Raw genomic sequence first — 20,667 nt, 5'->3', positions numbered from 1 at the left:
CCGCGTGTATAAATACGGTGTTCATCATCTCGTAAAGTACATTATGTTATTGTGTCGTACTTGTATAAATGTATAGTATATACATATAATAAATTATATTGTGTATAATGCGATCGTATTATTGCGCGACGCGACCAGTAAAATAATAACGAACTCAGAGCACGTGCGCGACGGTGTACGATAGGCAATAATAATAGTAATAGTATTGTCCGACAACAATGCCGCGCTACGTATAGGTATTACACAGACGACCGGGTAGCAGCACCTGTAGAATTACAGTTGTGCAAGTGCAACGCGAACCCGAGCGATTATTATATAGGTATTTTTTTTCTTCCTTTCGATTTTCGGTCATTGCCGAATCATATTTTTATCATTTGTAACAACGTTATGATATTGCGGAGCTGCTTGGAAATAGCTGTATAATGCTGTAGGTACCGACGACTCGTAAACAATTCAAATTTTACGTCGAATGGCCCAATTTTTCGAAAAATTTTCTGCGTAATTTGAGCGTTTTTACGCTAGCGGATTTTTCGTATTTATAAATGATATAAGCATCCGTTACCACTTTTGACGTTGGTAAAATATTTGGCATATTCAAACCATCAATGATCCCGGACCCGACTTCAACAAACTCAAATTAGGGATAAGCAAACGATGTAATAATCATTCGAGATATTATTATAATCCAAGTTGTTTAAATATAAAATTTAAACAATCACTGATTCCCAATAGGTACATTGTATTTCGAAAAATAACAGTACCTACCTACAGTAAATAATTAACGTTATATTTTCGCTTTACCGCAATGGTATAATATTTTAATATTATGTATTATGCATCGATTACCGATAACCTAACCTAACCTATACTTATAGTTTTATCGGAAAGTTTCAACTTTTGAATTTATTTCGTTTTCAGTCTTTGCTGATATGACGTACGTTCCCTGTACCTATAATACATACTACAAGACGTAATATATTACGCTTATTACACTTTATTCGTTTCACCCACACATGTATGTTTTTTTTTTTTTTTTATCACAGCGTCATAATATTATTATATGTGCAACCGCACATTACTGATCGATTATTATTTAGTAGCAAATCGTGGGTCGAGTATAATCAATAATTATATACATATATAATATATAATATGATATATCATTCGAATTTATAAATGAGCATGGAACGATTATATAACGATATAACGAGAATTTCGTCGGATCATAATATATAGATATTGCATTAATACGTTGTGAAGTAAGTAGGTAGTATATTGGTAGTAGGTAGGTACCTGTATCTATAATAATATACGATATTATATTTGTTTTAATGATATATATTTGAATATTTCGAATGTAACACTCGCTCGGAGACATAAATATATTATGCGTTAAGAGTCGATAATAATAATCAACATAAAACATCGTTGATGGAAAAAAAAATTATAATGTACGCTCAGTATCATGCAACAATGTATCGATTTCTTCTGTTCTATGCAACAATTGACGATTTAATTATCTTGGGAAAAATTACATCTTAAAGCATGAATATAACTTCCTGTATTTTCTATAAAGAGTATCGATCTCTAAGAATAAAATATATGACAATAAAACAATAATGATATTTATACAAACTAGGGCAAAAAAAATAAACAATTGTTTATCACTATTAACTGCGATTCAGTACCTAACATAATACAAGACAATGAAAAATGTATTGTTATTTTTTATTGCGCGTAAAAGGTGTCTTTATCACCCATACCTACAAGTATAATAGATACTTAATGTCTAGAGATAACAGGATTAAATTATCTACTAAAAAAAAAAAAAACGGGACAAAGGTACTCAGTGTTCAAAAACGGAACAGTCCTTTTTTAAAGGTATCGTATATTATACACAAAATGTTACGCTGTATCTGTCTGGTGACTGGTAAATTATATTCACATGGTATTATGTGTAATAATTGTGTGCATCAAAATACTCCGGATAAAACTTATACAAGAAGATAATTATCTATGTGTGCAGCCTTTTACTATAACCATTATATTATTATTATGCGACTTCAAACAATTAATGTATTGCACCGCGGTCTAAGCATATTATAATTACGCGTAATAGCAAGCGTTTTGCCATTAACAAGCGTATTCGCCGCGAAAAATCATAAAACGCTCCATCATCACTGCAGCGATTGTTGAATTTTGAGATTTCATTTACTTGAAACGTGCCATATACTATTATAATATATAATCGTCTGCAAGTCGCACGCATGCATGCATCGTCTGGGCGTGATTTCCAATCGCGTCTCGACGATCGTCGGGCAATTATTATTATTATCATTATTATTATAAAAACGTTCGTACGACAAATAAATAATGTATATTTTACCATTATGTATACGAATATACTGCGATGTGCGGTGATTGCGCGGTCTGATTTAACGAGACGTAGATCGATCGATCGATCGACTTGTTATAGATCTCGTCCTGGCCAATTGCTGCAGGGGAGCGATTCCGGATTCGCGGAGTCACCGTGGTCTAGTTTTCGTCGGGATTCGCCAAAAAACGCGCGTGTACAATATATAATACACTGCAGGTTATACGTGTGCGGTGGGTACTTAGGATTTTGTCGTGGATTATATTATTATTATTATTATATATAAAGGTTTTTATTTTTTTATCGGCCGAAACCGATTTGGAAATGCGATAAACGGGTTTCGTCGCGGGGTGCTCGTTAGCGAAAAGTCCGCGCGGTGTACGACGTGAAAAAAATAAAAACGCCAAAACGAAAATTGCGATCCGCATTCAGACGGGCGGCGAACGGGGAAAAAAAAATAACAAATAACGTTACATAATTGGAAGTTTCTTCCACAATAATAATAATAAATGTATAATAATATATATATATATTATACTTAATACACGTCAAGAGATAATCGGAGCGACGACAAGTAGTTATTTTTATTTTTTTTTATTCTTCTCCTCCTCCTTCGTCCCCGTCAAACTTGGTGAATTTAATAATATCACACAGCACATGTAACTACCTCTGTTAAAGTACATACCATATGTACCTGAGACACGACGACAACTACTGCGACGACGTTTGTGTACTTTTAAACACGACATGTGATAATTCTCGGACGGGCTACCGGGTTTACACGGACCAAATTTTTGCGCCGCTCCTCGTTAAAATTGCAGTTGGTCTCGTCGTCGCATAGTTCGTCCAGACGGCAATTACAGACGCGTTTGTGTATGTGTGTGTGCGTTTGTATGTGTGTTGCTGTAAGTGCATCGGGCGGCCACATTGCGTCACGTTGTGAGCGGTGAATTTATTTAACCGTTTTAAATTGTACGTACGCACGCATGACGTTCCACCCCCTTCAGCGTTTTTGGTTTTTCCAATCAGAAAGACCGAATAAGATGTATCAACTTTTAGACTGATAACGACGACACACCGATAACGATAATAATATTATGACGCACGTCACCTTAAGAACATCAGCTATCTATAGAATTATGTATATAATAAGTCATAGAGATTGGTAGGTTAGGTTTTGTGTTTCATCTTCTTGTCAAACGTTCCAAATAGTGCGTTATTATTAATTCTGTTTATTTAAATCGCGTTATTTTATAGAAGAAATACGTTAAACTAAGACTTTAAAAACAAAACTAATTAGTATAGTTATAATTATACGTTTCGAACAAGCATATATTATTAAAATTTGCATGTATCACATTGTAACTTTAAAAATTTTCGTAACCGTTCTAATCTGACTCCTATGCTATAATATGATGATAATATTATTTGAGGTACATAATTATTTAGGCTAAGGTTTATATAGTAAATTACTAAACAATAGCGATTTGCGTTATTTTCAATAATTGGTTAGTTTAAAAATATGTTGTGTTCCCTATATTTATGTTGTAACGATTTAGAGAATTTCGGTATCTCAAAATGTAGAATTAAAAATGTATCACTATTTTCACACAGCCATTTACCCCTAGACGCAATAACAATAAAAATGACGTATTTCATGTTTTCGCAGACGGCGTGGCCAAAGTGATGAGCGTGGTGGACACGTCTCCTCCGGCGTGGTACACCTACTACCCACGACCAGTGGTCGCATCAGTAGCGCATCCGCGTGACCCGTCCAGCATGCGCGAGAAGCACTCGAGCCCGCGCAAGATGGTCGCCGTTCCCGCAGTGGTGCCGTGCGTGTCGCCCAAACAAGGTTCCGTGTACCCGGCTCACCACCATCACCACCGCCGGCACCACGACCAGCCGGATCGCCGTCATCACCGCGACAACGACGGATCGGCCGCCGACAATGACGACGACGAGGACGACGACGACATGATGCCGTTCGACTTGTCGCGCAACGGTGGCAGTTCGCCGTCATCGTCACCACGGTCGCCGCTCCGGTCGCACCGCATGTCGCCGGCCGCGTTCAAACCGTACGACGGCAGTGGCACTGGCGTCAACAACGACCAACCACTCGACCTGCGAGTCGACTACAAAAAGTCACGCCGTGGCGATGAAATGGAAGACGAGAATCAGAACCTGATCATCAGGACGCCGTCCCCGGAGGACATTGAAGTCGACAGCCCGGGACCACCGTCGGTTGGCCCGCAACGATACTCTTCTCACCACTCCGATCACAACGACCGTGGCGCCATTGTGCATAGCCCCTGTTCGTCGTCTGACAAAGAAGTGAACGTGACCGATGACCTCCATCATCATCATCATCATCATCATTACCAACCAACCCCACACCATCAGAACCAGAACCATCTGCAGCAGCATCAACAGCAACAGCATCAACAGCAACAGCACCAACAGCACCAACAGCAGCAGCAACAACAACAACAACAACAACAACAACAACAACATCACCGCCGCGGTGGCATAACCGCCGAAGACGAACGTCATCACCACCAGCGGATGGTCAACTATCCAGTGTTGTTCCCGCCGCAGCCGCTCCACCCTATGATGTTGGAGGCCATTTACAGGGCGGGCGCTGTGGGCGACAAATCCCGGATGCCTTCGTCGCTGGCCGGTTACCAGACAGGTGGCGGTTACCACAGACCGTCACAGCACTATCCGTTCATCAACTCGCCACTGCTCAACGGGCATCACCACGTGCCTCCGCCCACCTACGACGTTGTCAGACAGCCTCCGCCGCCTCCGCTGCCGCCACCAGTGGCCAGATCTCCACAGCAGAAGTCGTCAGCGTTTCAAGAGACGTCCGGAAAACCGAAAGACAGGTAGGCGATGATGACAATAATATTATTAATAATAATGACAACATTAAACGTAGCACACCTTCTTCGGGTTTGGCCATAGCGCGTTAGGTTTGACCTAGCCTAAGTTTGGTGCAGAGGGTGTGGGGCTGGGCAGTCGTGCATACGGCGGGAGCAAAGTGTGAGAAGAGACTGAGTGAGAAAACCGGAACTAGGTTTTGTTACATGTATAAGCGGTGTGAGGTCAGGAAGAGAAAAATATAGATACTCGACAGTATTATTCAATGGTGGTGGTGGTAGTAGTTCAAGTAAAAAATATTACATGTGTATAGAGAGGAGAGGAAAATTAAAATTTCATTTTAATCATTTTTTTTGACTCACGATATTTAATTTCTATACATAAAATTAATAATATTAATATAAATATTTTTGCGCGATAAATATTTCGATACTTCTATTTAGATCCCTTTATCATTTGATTATGTCCGTGTAAACTTGTGCTCGATCAGCTCAAATCAGAAAAAAAACCTCATATAATATTTGACTAACAATACATTGTGTATGCGTTCTGTGCACTCAGGTACTCGTGCAAGTTTTGCCAGAAAGTGTTCCCGCGCAGCGCCAACCTGACCAGGCACTTGCGAACGCACACGGGCGAACAGCCTTACAAGTGCAACTACTGCGAACGGTCGTTCAGCATATCGTCCAACTTGCAGCGACACGTGCGCAACATACACAACAAGGAGAAGCCGTTTAAGTGTCCGCTGTGCGAGCGGTGCTTCGGACAGCAGACGAACCTGGACCGGCACCTCAAGAAGCACGAGGCCGACGGGCCGACCATAATGGACGACCGGCTGTCCTCGTCCGCCGCGGTCGTGGCCGCAGCAGCAGCAGCCGCCGCGGCCGATCGGAGGCGGCCGTCCCGGGGCCCCGGCGACGAGTCCTACTTCGAGGAAATCCGATCTTTCATGGGCAAGGTGAGCGAGGACGGCAATAGGTTCGCCGCAGCGGCCGCAGCTGCGGCGGCCGCGGCCATGGGCCACCGTCGGGGTGGACACGCGCATCCGGCTGGCGGGAGGCGACCGTCGACGACGTCCGCCTCGTGCCCGTACCGACGTGGCTCGGCGAGTGACGCACCTCCGGCTGAAAGGTTTTCGTCCCGGTCGTCCGCCTCGTCGGCTGGTTCTACGGAATCGTCTTCGGGAGCGGCAGACGCGTCATCCGCCACCACCGCCGCCGCCGCGGCCACCGCGGCCACCGAAAAGGAGTGCGTCAACAGCACCTGACCCTCTGCCTCTGCGGACACTGCCACGACGGATACGCATCGCGATCGTCACACTGTCGCTACTACCACTAACACGGTTACCGCCACCGGACGTCGACGATGGGGCTGAATCCGAGACGACGACGACAGCGACTCGCCTTATATGCATCCTGTCTAGCACGGTGGACGGATCTCCGCGGGTGCATAACGCCCCCCCCCCCCCGCAAATATACATTTTTTTCTGTGCTCGTTATATCGTTCATATTTATCCCTACGGAACTTTCGATGAGGTAACGAATGATAATAATATATAATACGAATAAAATTAATTTGAAAATACGATAGGTATTTTATTGTTTTAAGTGGTAAGTGTATATAGTTTTTAGTTGTGGATTGTATTATTATCATTTTTATATATATATATATAAATTTTATTTTATTATTATTATTATTATTATGGTGTTTAAATATTTTATGTCATAGAATCTACACAGGGTTATTAATATGTACATAATATATTATTATATTTTTGTAAACTCGCTCCTCCCCGCAACCGACTGCGATCGTTCTGTGATAAAAACAGGTATATCGTCGCGATTAGCTCGCAATGGATACGTACGGAACGTGTCAATTGCGACCGTTTTGCTAGCTTTTGACAATAGTATTATCAGCGGTACGATTAACAAGCTGAATCCATAATTATATTATAAAAATACGTATAATTTTTACTCTCGTTCGGCTATAATATATTGCGTTATTATATTTTTAGTTTCGATTTTGACCCACCGTGATCCTCACGCTTTCTTTTAGATCGTAACAGCATTTAATAAAAGACTTGAATCTATACATAATAATATTAATTTAAAAACTCGTATAAGAATTTTATAATTTTGTAAACTCAGTGTCGCACATCGATGGACAGCGACAATATATTATTCAATAGGTTCGATCGGCATGTCCCATCGAAGAAAGTGTCGTGATTTCATTCGTAGGCGATAGCGCAATACTGTGGCAGGTTCGCAGCCACCAAAACCGAATCGTTTCCATCGCCGTAAGTTCGTGCGAAATCTTAAACCGGAACAATATTTTCATTCGCGTAGAACAACAGAACTCACGTATATGAGTGATACGATGACAGTGCTCGGGACTTAAAGTTAAATTTTTTTTACGATTGTTTGTACTTGTGGTCGGACGGAAAGTCATGGTGTGCTTCTGAACATGGTAGACATATGGATCTGGTAAACTGGGAACGGGGGCGAAAAGAGTATCTCCGATCTCGAGAGATATATCACGCTTTACGGACTTAGTGGTGCGCTCGTGTCAAACGGATCGGACGACGATGGCTGTACAGAGGTGGGTAGGTACCTACAGTGTATTAGAAAACGGTTTCTCTATCGGCCAATAGTGCATTTCGCATTAACATAATATTTAAAACGCGTCGAGCAGGATGCTCTAGATTTAGCTGGTGTGAGTGTGTGTGTGTTTCTGTGTGTGCAGGACGAAAACCGGTCGATGAAATCGTTATATACGGTTTGTTTTTTTTTCACTCGTAACACACGCACGCACACACTCACGTACCCACTTGCGTGTGCGTATTGTTTTTTTTTTTTTAACTTCCAGTTCGATAATATACGGTTTTCTCGTTAACCGGTTCCCCTATGCGACCGCTGCCGCTTCGGACGCGGCACAGTGCGCGGAAACGAAAAAGGAAAAATTTATCAATTAATATTATATATATATATATATATATATATGTGATTATGATATTGTGTAAACTTGTGTTTTTGTTATTTTTATTATTATTTTATTTGTTCCCAATGCTCGTGTTTGCCGAGAGGCATTTATAAAGTCTCGGTTATTTGTCAACTGTAAATAATAATAAAAAAAGTATTATTTTAATAAATACATATAGAGAGGACGTCAAAGTTCGTCTGTGAGTATAGAAGTATGTACTCCATATAATAATATAATTATTCTAATTTTATCACTTAGAGGTGTTTCGGGGGTGTTTCTGCTTGAAATACAGTGAAAAACTACAAAAAATCCAACAAAAAAACTAATGTGAAATGATCCGCGTCTATCTCAATGTTTTTTAATGTTTCTTAAAATTATGTGTTATATTATGACAAAAAAAAAAAAAGATCGTAATAGTAATAATTTTAAATAGTCGATTCGAATAGTAATAATGTGTTCAGCATACAACCAGCATTTATCTATATACGGTACACGTAGAGTGCTTAAAAATATCGCAAAGCTAGTCAAAAAGACGATAGGTAGGTATGTACGTAAAATGAAATCAGTAAAAATAGAGAAAACGATATAAATAGTCTAATTTAACAGATATAATAAAAATAATATAGGCAATGTGTTAGATTATGATATAAATATATAATATTCAATTATATTACGTATACGATTGTTTTAATTTTAATAAATATTTTTTTTTTGTTACACGTTTTAAAATTGTAGATTATTCAATTATGTTTTGATTATTATAATATATTATTTTTTTAAATGAATCTAATATTATTAATAGTACACGATACGATTACGTTATATAATATTATTTAATAATATTGGATATACTATAGGGTAAAATTATAATATATATTTTTTTTTGTTTTTAACGAGATTATATTTTATAGCATCTTGTGAGTAAGTTACCAATATAATTTTATGCGTCTTCGTAATACTGTTGTCTATTATATTTTTTTTTTGTTAATTTTTAGTTTTTAATAATATTATTAAATTTTTAAGATTGTTATTTGAATTTATTGAAGAAAAGCAACTCAAATTTATATATTTTTATTAAGTGTTATGTTTAAATTTTTACTATTATAGTTTTAATAATAATAATATAGTATGTTGTTATACATACATACTATGTCATATTATGTGTGTGTGTTGAAAAATATACAAAAATATACATATATATATATATATATGTATATTATATGCGATTATTAAAATATAACCCAACTTTTTATTTTTTCGTTTATTTGGTACACAACCCGTCGTACGTTGTATACCACCTGCAGGCTGCAGATTACGGTTTGTCCAATACATCATATTCTTATTATTATTTTTTTCTCAGTCTTTCTAGTTCAATGAATGGACGTAATGTGATGTTTGTATAATGCACTAACTGCAGTTGTTTTCACACGATTCAATACGATGTTGATGTCGGGTAGTGACGAAAAAAAAAGAAAAAAGAAAATAAATAGAAAAAACAGGTTATCTTCTATTTATTTCAAATAAGTCCCGGTGGCGTAGAAAAAGAATTCATATGTAGAAAGAAAAAAATACGCCTGTTTTATAACACCACCACTTTACGGTGACCCGAGTATATATATACATATACATAGCTATAGGTAGATAATCGGTGTAAAGTTACGCGATCTAGTGTTCTATGTACCTATTGTACCCATACCGCAACCATACTGTGTCACACACTTGTTTGCGACGATACAATAATATACTATTATTAAACACTTGCGATCCGTCCAAAAAGAGAGTAAAATACTACAGTTCATGTCTGTGTGAGATCGATACGCAATTTAGTAATCTAAGCGTTATTCTACGAAGTGTGTACAACAGGTGGTCATGTCAGGTATGCTATAGTATAATTACATTCATTCACACAGACACAAACCATTAACGCTCGCCAACTGGGATCGTATATTTAAATGAATGAACTTCATTCCACCTAGCTAGTCGTTTGATATTAATGTTATAATATACGATAGTTTTCAATCGCCAAACGGTAAGAATAATAATTCTACTTTTTAAATATTTATAGGTATCTTCATATTATAATAACTGTTTGAGATGGACCATCATGAGTCTATATTTATATTATATTATTAAGAGTTTTATGCTTCAATATATATATTATGTATTTGAACTGGGTGCAACTTTTTTTTATAAGCCGATTTTCGTAACGCTTTGCAGCTTTTTACTATAATTAAAACAAAAATCAACAAGAATAATAATAAAAAATTAAATTACTATAGTGGCTTGGTGAGGTGCGGTTGTATGCTCGATCTGCGGAAACACACTGAGGGTGACCAACTGGGTAACCTAGGTGACCAACCGGGATTTTTAGCAATACATATCCTTCCCACACATAAACAAACAAGTGTTACAACACTACCCACTTAAAAACCTACAAACAAATACATAAAAATAACCCCTACCGTACCACCCCACACCCAATGGCCTATGTTGCCGCGGGTTCCCCTTACAAAAAAAAAAAATAAAATAAATTGCTATAGCAACATGAATCATACTACTAATTATAGGTATAATTCCTTAACGTTTCCTTGCAAAGGAAGACTATCATCTATCTATACTAGCATGTTACTCCTTTTATTATTTTTATTTATTTAGTTTGGGTTAATCAAAAAAATATACCTGTAAATTTGAATAATATTATTGAAAGTCTGAGAAATTGTCAATAATTTTCCAAACAGGACGGCTCCCGTTTAATCGATAAATCCCTATTTGTATGTTTCGTGATCTGTATATAAATATTTTGTGCGTGACGAATTAGAGCCAAAAAGCTGAAAACAGAGAAAACTATTATTTTCGGCTATAAAGAAGTTATGTATAATACACTATTATAAAGAACGGTTGTGTATATCAAACAGTGAAAAAGTGCATTTCCGATAAATTGCATATATTTCGCGATAACGGAAATTTCGGATGTCGATTGATTTTATACTAATTTTAACTGATACGTCAACGTAAAGATTGAACCGAAAGTAAAAGAACCGGTTCTTTAAACAACTCAAACCTTTATTTTTTTTTTTTTTTTAAACCGGAACCCGGTCAAGTACAAGAAAATATTCCATGTAAAAATCATAACATGTTGTCAAAATAGCTAACTTCAGAGCCCAATTTCTCTCGTCCGTGATGTGGACTGTGTATAGTCTATTATAATTCTTACTTAATTACACATTTTTACCTTCAGCTACTTGATGTGATCTTATTTTTTATGACATCGATGGATATTTACAACACGTGCGTCAAAAGAACTATACATGTCTTCATGCCAAAACAGAAATGCAAATTACTGGGTGATGTTTTTAACAGAAGACTCATTATTCAGGAGAAAAGAAAAGTCTTATAATAAAATCGTTTACTTAATTTGATTTGATTTGATTTTTTATCATTATCATTTTTTGATCTTTTACATTTTTGAAATGGCGCACACATTTTTATTTTAATGTATAGGTAGTTAGATTATAACTAAATAATACAAAATTTCACTTTACCAAGCAGTTGATCTACAAAGTAACATACCAGTTATAATTATAACTTATAAGTCTTATAAATCGAATAATAACTTATAAGTGATTTAAGTTATGATTATTGGGGGTGGAGTGGCAAAGTATGGATATCCCGAAAAATGGTACACTACTCGCACTTTAAAGGTAACTTCTTTGGTGCGAGGAGAGGGTTAATAGTAAAAAAATTTATATTTTTAACGATAATAAAAAAAATTATAGTTAATTTATCGTTATGAAAAAGTGATTTTTACATAAAAATATAAAATAATGATGTAATTATAGACATGTGAAATAAAATTACGTAAAATAATGAAGGCCAATAATGCGAATAATCTAATAGTTAAAAAAAAAACATTTTCGGTGTGGGTGGTTGGATCCCCTTCCCTCAATGGATACCTGACTTTGAACACCTAATTTCAATAACTACCTACTAACTAATTAACTATTAATTCAAAATTCACTTTTTATGCATAAGTTATTCCAAAAATATACTACCTAAAATGTAAAATATATATTGAAATTCAAAAAAGTAAAACTTAAAAATAATAATGATAGTAAATAATGAAAATTATATATTTTAGGAAAATTCTATTATGACTTCAAATATCATGAAAAGAGAAAATTGATATACATCGATATATTCAATGTCTTGTGTTTGAGATAAAAAATTTTGCTGTGTTTAATACACCGTCTGTCCCAAGAAACAGTGTACACACTTTATCACTCATTACTATGTAAATATCTTTCAATTCTGTTTGTGGGACATTAAACTAGACTGATCGATCATAAATTCCTATGACTTAAAATAGTCAACGCAACATACATTATTGAGACCAAATAATTTATGCGTTGAAAAGAATCTTCTTTAATAGGTAGTGATTTTATAAATTTAAAATGTTGATCCATATACTTAAAATGATTTCAAATTGTGCGACTCTACAAGAGTATAAATACGCTAAGTATGAATAATGATATAATTAATTCAAAATTATTATTATTGCCCATAATGATGATAATAAACACATGGATTCACAAAATATACAAGCCACTCCTGTTTATGTATTATTGTCTATAGTGATTTTTAATCCATTTGACTGCTCAGAACCAGAATAGAGTGCAATGACTAGTGTTCAATATCTGCGAGTCGCATCTGTCTTCAATGGTAATAATGTTCTACTAGTTCTTACTACAGTGTTCTTAAAATAAAATCCTTAACATCTATTTATCAAACAATGTTTAACCGGTATTAATTTTTATTGGTTAAATTATCATTTAAATTAATTGCTGTATATACGATTAAAGAAATGTTTACAACTCGTATAGGTAATCTTAATTCTTATATATTATATTTATATATAGTTGTACACTGAATAAACATTTGGATGAATATGTTTTATCGGTCGTTTAGAAAAAATATACAACGTCGTTAAATGTAAATAATCGTGGCCTGTGGAGTAGTAATAATTTTATAATTAAAAGTTAATAAAAATAAAAAATAAAGATAAACACTATAAATATTCAAAAGAATTGTAATTCGATAAAATTGTACTGTATATTATGTCTGCAGACGCATTTCTTATATCATATTTTTACTCGATCCGAAAAACTGATAGAACGCAATTTATTTTTAGTTCTTTCATTTTTTCATCATAAAGGGAATAATATAGGTTAGGTATATGATATTATTATAGATAATCGTTCATTGCTCACTTACTATTGGATGTACATTGTAATGGGTAGTACGTATAAACGCAAGAAAACATTTGAAGTGTCTTAACACGAAGTAATACGACAGTTAAATTCCAGAATTTTAATTTATGAGAAATTGTCAGTAGACATTTTCAGTTATTCAAGAAATTAAATAATTTTAAAATTTTTGATATAACACTTAAAATGATTTCATACAAATTTGTAAATACTATATCTAATAGACAGTGTATTGGTGCATAACGTTAATACTCAATAATCGATCGTATTAGTGTTAGTGATTGAAGTTTTTAGTGATATATCGTAAATTTTAATATCAGTATGTATGTATGATGCGTAGAAAATTTACACAGCACTCATACGCATGATCAAAAATATCTTGCTAACACCAATACTTACAAGTTGCGTGTACTTATATACCATGTGCACATAAACAAATAAACACACACATACATAAAAATAAATTTGATACGTTTTTGTTTATTAAATAGTACCTATAAAGCTTCATTAACACAATATGGTACAATAACGATTATCAGTCTATTTGATTAGATATTTTATAATATTGTCTTGTATTTATTTTGTTTTAGATGTTTACTTCCTTCATCTTTAATGTTTTAATTTTTACTATGTACGACTGTTTGTTTTAATGTATTCGATTGTAATCATCTATATAGCTGCAGATTATTTGATCTGAAAAACAGGCACATATTTATAGTAGAGGGGCGTAAAATTGTTTGTCATTAATGGCAGGTTTTATCATAAGAGGAATTTTTAGTGCATGGTCTGATAGGTTTTGTGTTTCTGGAATTCTGTGGCGATGAAATGTGTATTAAATGTCACTATACTATTACACGATCAGGTCAAACTATAGTGGCTGGGAGGGTCTATATGATTATCAAAACATTGGAGAAAATATACGAGTGAACCACGTATTTACAGTATAATATACACCTTATACCTACAGTTATTATTTTTATATAATTTAGTTTAACGAAAAATATGACACTATTTCAGCAACTTTTGTAGTCTAAAAATCATATTGTAAGACAATAATATTGATACAAATAATTGAAATGCAGTGAAATACTGAAGAACGAGTGGACCAGATCAACGTTTGTACCAAGCGTGAAACCTTTAACGTAAGACATTCACCATTTCAAAAAGATTTCATGCTATACACGGCTCGTGCTTGTATATTATAATAATATTATTAAATTTAATCATATTTACCATTAAAGGACAATGTATACGATCACCTACGACAATCGGCGACTGTAAAAAGGACAACAACAAAAAATGTATATACTATATAGATAAACAGACTGAATGTCCGAGATCTAAATATTTCGATATCGCGCGTTCGACTAATTTTATCGGTGATCAGTGTGGGCAGAATTCTGCGAGGAAACGGTCATCCGGGAAACGGAACGGTCGTCACCGTGGCCGGAAGGCTGTACGCGTTTATAATATATACGGTAGATTGGTCGTAAAACGGTCGGACGGCGCTCGGTCGTCGTTTGCGTGCAGCGTGCATTATACTCGTAATAATAATAATAATAATAATGATTGCAGCGTTACAAATAACGCCGGTATAAGTCCGTTTATGAGGTGTGCACTGGTAATAAATTTCACAGCCGCCACGCAGACGACGACCATAAATTATCACACTCACACAGACATAGACACACACACGAGGAGTTAAGTTACGTACCTCAAAGTATATACAAGTACGTGTACTTATAAGTTATACGCAATTTATATATATTATTATTATTATATATTAAATGTGTAAGGTTGGTGCGCAGTGCTTTCTTTTTCTCTATTTTCTCGCATAGCACTGTTGCTCACAATATATGATACAAGTAAGTACCTACGCCGTAACAACAAAAAATAAATTATTATTATTATTATAGTTGTATGGCTAGACCGAGTGAGTGATTTTCGATTTATCTTGTTCTCCGCCATGTCGAGAACAATTTTTTTCTGGCTCGCGGAATTTCGCGATAAAATTATTATTATTATTGTTAATATCATAAGTCCACATCTATTTCTTTTGTGTATTTCTAAACACATGATTGTCGAGCCAACGCTAAAACGATTCTTCGACAACTATCATTGGTGTATCGTATATTATGATATGTAATAAAATAACAATATACATGTTTGAAAATGAAGTTTTTTTTACTGAATATTACTTATGATTTATGATACACGTTAACATAAAGTTAATGTATAGGTCAATTTATTCAACATTTTATTCAAATCAAAATAATAATACTGGTCACGGGCTCATGGCACAGGTGGCTAACACACGACACATATGGGATGTATCGCAATATAAAATCAGTAATGTTTAAATCTTATTTGTAAATTATTTCTTGAAACAAATATATACACTCTCAGTAAATTTGTGTAATACAAATTTGACACTGTTGAATGGATTTTGAGTTCAATCTTCTAAGCCGCTAGAACGAATTTATCACTATAGCGTTTCTATACATGAAAAATTATCCTGTTTTATGTTAAGTAAAATAAAAAATGACGCGTCATTAGTTATTTTGCTAATTGGAAATTGTTTGCATGGTAAAGGCCAAAATTTCCCGATATAATATTATATATATATATATACATACCCGATTTGTTGATACCGATACTAGTGTGAAGTCTTACATGGATTTATAATTAGTCGGGAAAATATGATTATTACGGAAATTATTTATGGTCAATTCAATACAACACAAATTTTCAGCGATATTTATTTATTCTCAAAACGAAGCGTAGTTTATAAAATTATGGTGGTTATTTACATGTCTGTGAAGTTGCCTCACAAAATTTTTCTGATCAATTCAAAAACATATGCTAAAATTTTGCAAATTTAATTTCAAGAAATTGCAAATAAGTCATCTCAGTAACACGCAGGATTCATTTAAAAGAGTTTTGCCCTTGTGCTAGGTAAAAGTAGTAGGTATAATAATTTTTCCGAAATTACACACTACTTTTACTATAGCGTAAATATTAATTTTATAGAAATGTATTTTCATTATGGAAAAAATTTTGGTGGTTCCACTTTTATGTGCGTTTCTGGTCATTTATGCATTACAGAAGAATATTATTGTGACAGTATGATACTATATTACTATATGACACGCACAGTTGATGATATAATTATTATTACAATAATTAGTTAATATAATATAAGTAGGACAATTCTAAATTGGAAACCAATGGGAAAAAGACCACGAGGAAGACCCAGGAAAAGGTGGATGGATGTTGTGGAAGAAGACCTTGAAAGATTGGGAGTACTAAGTGCCAGAGAAAGAAGAAGAAATTAATATTGCAGTTGAATATTGTTTAGAATGCATTTAAATTGAAAAACAATATATTTGGATTATTCACATACAACCTAAAATATAAAATAGTTGGTATAGATGTTATGTAATTATATAAGTATAAATCTTACCGTTGCGTTGATCAAGTCTCTTATTTTGTACGTGAAATAGCAGTTATATGAAGCAAGTAAGTTAATCTTATTATTTTAGTGTTTTGTTTGTTCCACGTAGAAATTTGGATAATCCAACGATAATCTTATGTGAACAATATTATACAATATTATGTTTGTATCACGTAATAATGGAGTATCTATACATATTTTATAAGACACAGAACAGTATAACTTAAAACGTGCAGGCTGGAGCCGCCGTTTTGAGCGCCAAACAGCAATTAAATGTGAGTCGCTTGAGTTAAAAATTGCCATGATAGAAATCAAAATTTGACGTGCCAAAAATGTATGTATGAAAAAATAATAAACGACTACAAAGTTATTATTTGCTACTTTGATGAAACTAGATAACTAACTATATATATAGGTAATTTATTACAGGTTTTTTAATGGTCTTCACGAGTAGTAATATTTAAATGAAATAAACGTATTAATATTTAATAATATAAATATATTGCTACTGTAGTACTATTTTTATGCACCTATTTAATAATATGTTGTGACTTATTTAATGATACGTATCAAAACTAGCACAGTGCATATGTATAAAACATATAATTGGTGGAAAATATTAAACGTAATTGCGGGTCCATCTTATAACTTGTAACTTGTATTATGTTATTATTTTGATCAACTTGACATTCGGTACTAAAAACTAGACACTCGACACTAGACCCTCGACACCTATAGTAATACATGGTCTATAATATAGTTAAGGATTTTAAATTCTGAGTGGACGGATGTTTAAGTTTTAAAAAGATTTTTTCGCCATAACGTGACTTTTTAAAATGTTTACTAATATACACATCCATAACGTTGACCTAATTAACGAATTGATTCCGCATTTAGTTTAGATAAGGCTTTTATGGACTTTCAATGTATACTATACAGGCATACAGTATCGAAGCACGACGCGGTAAGCTTATCATAAACACACGACAACAAATACATATAAAACCGTATACAACTGGAAGTTACTACAAACGCGCTATAATTAAGTGATTATTCAGAAACGTACCTAATTTTCTAATATGCGTTGCTATAATAACAAGAATATAGGAATATAGGATTAAATGTGATTAAAGACGAAATATTTTGAGTACAGATACATTTTTTATTTTTTATTTAGACTAAAAAAATTGGACTCAATAAACGCAAAACATTTTAAAAATCCATGGCTAATGGTTGGGGGACATATAAAATATATAAATATTTTAAATCTATTCTTAGAAATAGAGTATCTACTAATAAGCTAATAATAACTACCGAGTTTTTATTATTTATTGTTGCAAAATCAAATCAAATATTTTGGAATAAAATAATGCATATGGGGTATTTTAGAATATAATCTTAAGTAATATAAGCTAATACCTAAATACTTACTTATCTAAAACGAAGACTAGATGTATATTTAGTCACTATTTATTATTTATATAATCTTTGATATAATGTATAAGTGCGTTGTATTTTGTTTCTGGTATTTTAAATTTAATTTTCCCATTGCTTCAGAAGTGTATTTAATACTAAATATCATTCAATGCATTTTTACTACAGTCAACTCGCGATATAACGAAATTCAAGGGACCGAGAAAAAAAATTCGTTATATCGAAAGTTCGTTACATCGAAATTCGTAATGCTATACATCGTTATACCGCGATATTTTCAAGGGACCGGTAGTTTTATTCGTTATATCGAGATTTTCGTTATATCGCGAGTTGACTGTATAACATTTTTACTTTTACTTTATTTTACTTTATATATTATCTATTTTGTGTTAACCTTCAATAAATTAATGATTATTTAATATAATATGTGTTATTGCAAATCAAAGGCCAGACTACTTAGAACAGTGTAGAACTCTGGATGGTACACTGGTATTTAGTTAACTTGGAATGCCTATAAAATAAAATTCACCAGTCAATTGGACCATTAAATAGTTTTTCACTGCAGCTGTTATGCCGTCGTTAAGGCCTATTAGACTATAACATGTTCAACAGCGCAAAACATATGCATGTAAAAGAAAATACAATTAAAAATGATAATCAGGTGTATGAGGGCTTTGTGTTCATACAGTAAGAAAATAATTATTGTTTGTAGACATTCATATACATCATTTTGCAATATTTATTAGTTTTACACTTGCTACGCTGTAATATTATAGGTACTTTTAATGATCATCGATTGTTGTGAAGTAATTAATAATATTTGATTTTCAGTTTATTGCGTTTGTGTACATTTATTAATAACACATACGATATGAGATACTTTTACATAAATCATTAAATTACGATAGGTAATCAAATCAGGTTAAGCATTATAATATTATTATCTTTTTTCAAATATCTAAATTTAAAATTTACTATTGAGTGAACAGTCATTTTTATAGTTTCCAATAGATTTTAATCGAAGATCTTATTAAATCCACTCAATTCAATAATACTATTATTCTGTCTACTTTTAAAGCCGTCCCTCCTCTGTTTGCGATACATCTTGAAAAAAATATATTTACCATTGAATTATGTTTTTTAATCACATTATTAAATATTATTTAAATTTTTGTGCATTATAACTGATTTTTCGTCTAAACCATAAAAATAACTGGTAACTAGTATAATATATTTAGATACGTATTGGATAAACATTAAAAAATCGTTTTGAAAGTATGATTTTTACGTTGATCAATTTTGAAAAAACTTCATAAATGTTATCTTATCAAAACGATTGTGATCAATCAGATCATCTTACACCTTCTCTCTTCCAGTCAATGTTCTATTAATCAACAAAGGCGCCACAACTTATTTTATTAATAAATTCTATCATATAAAACTAATGTAAAACATTAGATTCACTGATTCACATAAAACTTGAAAAGTTTTGTATTTCAATAACTGTCGGCAATAATGATCCTGTGAGGTCAGTCATCCGTTAAAATATTTCAGTTCAGATATAGAATTTTACGTGAGCACCAGCATTTAAGTACATAATGTAAGAATGGTGAGATATTTGTATTTCATTATCACCACCTACACCTAAAGTACCTATCACATTTTTTTAAAGATATGCATTAAATTTACATACATTTTATCAAGTTTAATCTTTTAACGACGTATGGTGTTTAAATTTGATACAATATTTTATTGTTTTTTGAGTACTTACATCTTACGTCAACATTCAGCCCTATTTACGAGATTGCAGGAAAAGAGCCACGGAGTCACCATAATACATAATAAAGTGTGCTACCAAGTTGATTTTTGTGATGAATATTCAAGCATTTAATTACATATAGGTTATTGGTTATCAGCTGCCTTTGATAAAAACTGGAGGTAACCAATATGGCAATATTCTTTCGACAATCGATAAGTTAGCAGTGTGGCATGACTATACATGATGAGTACAATGCAGAATGGTGTAGGTTATAGATATATAGCTGAATTGATAAACTGTGACTGACATTGGACACAGAAAACGAATTATTGCATACATTAATTTTGTTGCAACTTCTAATACTATATGTACCTATACTGCAATATTTCATGTTGATTTTGTTTCGAAAACTCATCTTTGTCCGTTCTCACGTGCACGACAGTAATGAAACGGTGTGCTATAATAATATAACTGCAGGTATAATAAGGTGTACACTACGTCGACTACGTCATGATAATAA

The 20,667-nt window shown here is 33.7% G+C and overlaps 1 protein-coding gene across 2 annotated transcripts in view; it reads left to right on the top strand.

Moving 5' to 3' along the window:
• The window catches only part of LOC107166652 (uncharacterized), a 56,153-nt gene extending 46,961 nt beyond the window's left edge, over positions 1 to 9,192 (top strand). For both annotated transcript variants that reach the window (XM_089223776.1, XM_015515408.2), the window contains 2 exons: positions 4,044 to 5,262; positions 5,819 to 9,192. In XM_089223776.1, the coding sequence (XP_089079902.1) occupies positions 4,061 to 5,262; positions 5,819 to 6,524 (1,908 nt within the window). In that variant the 5' untranslated portion in view covers positions 4,044 to 4,060 and the 3' untranslated portion in view covers positions 6,525 to 9,192. The remainder of the gene's footprint in view (positions 1 to 4,043; positions 5,263 to 5,818) is intronic.
• Positions 9,193 to 20,667: the final 11,475 nt, after the last annotated feature.

The sequence above is a fragment of the Diuraphis noxia genome, unplaced genomic scaffold (assembly GCF_037042655.1).
Source record: "Diuraphis noxia isolate RWA-SAM2 unplaced genomic scaffold, SU_Dnox_SAM2 contig0003, whole genome shotgun sequence".
NCBI lineage: Eukaryota > Metazoa > Arthropoda > Insecta > Hemiptera > Aphididae > Diuraphis > Diuraphis noxia.
This window is presented reverse-complemented; position numbering and strand designations above follow the sequence as displayed.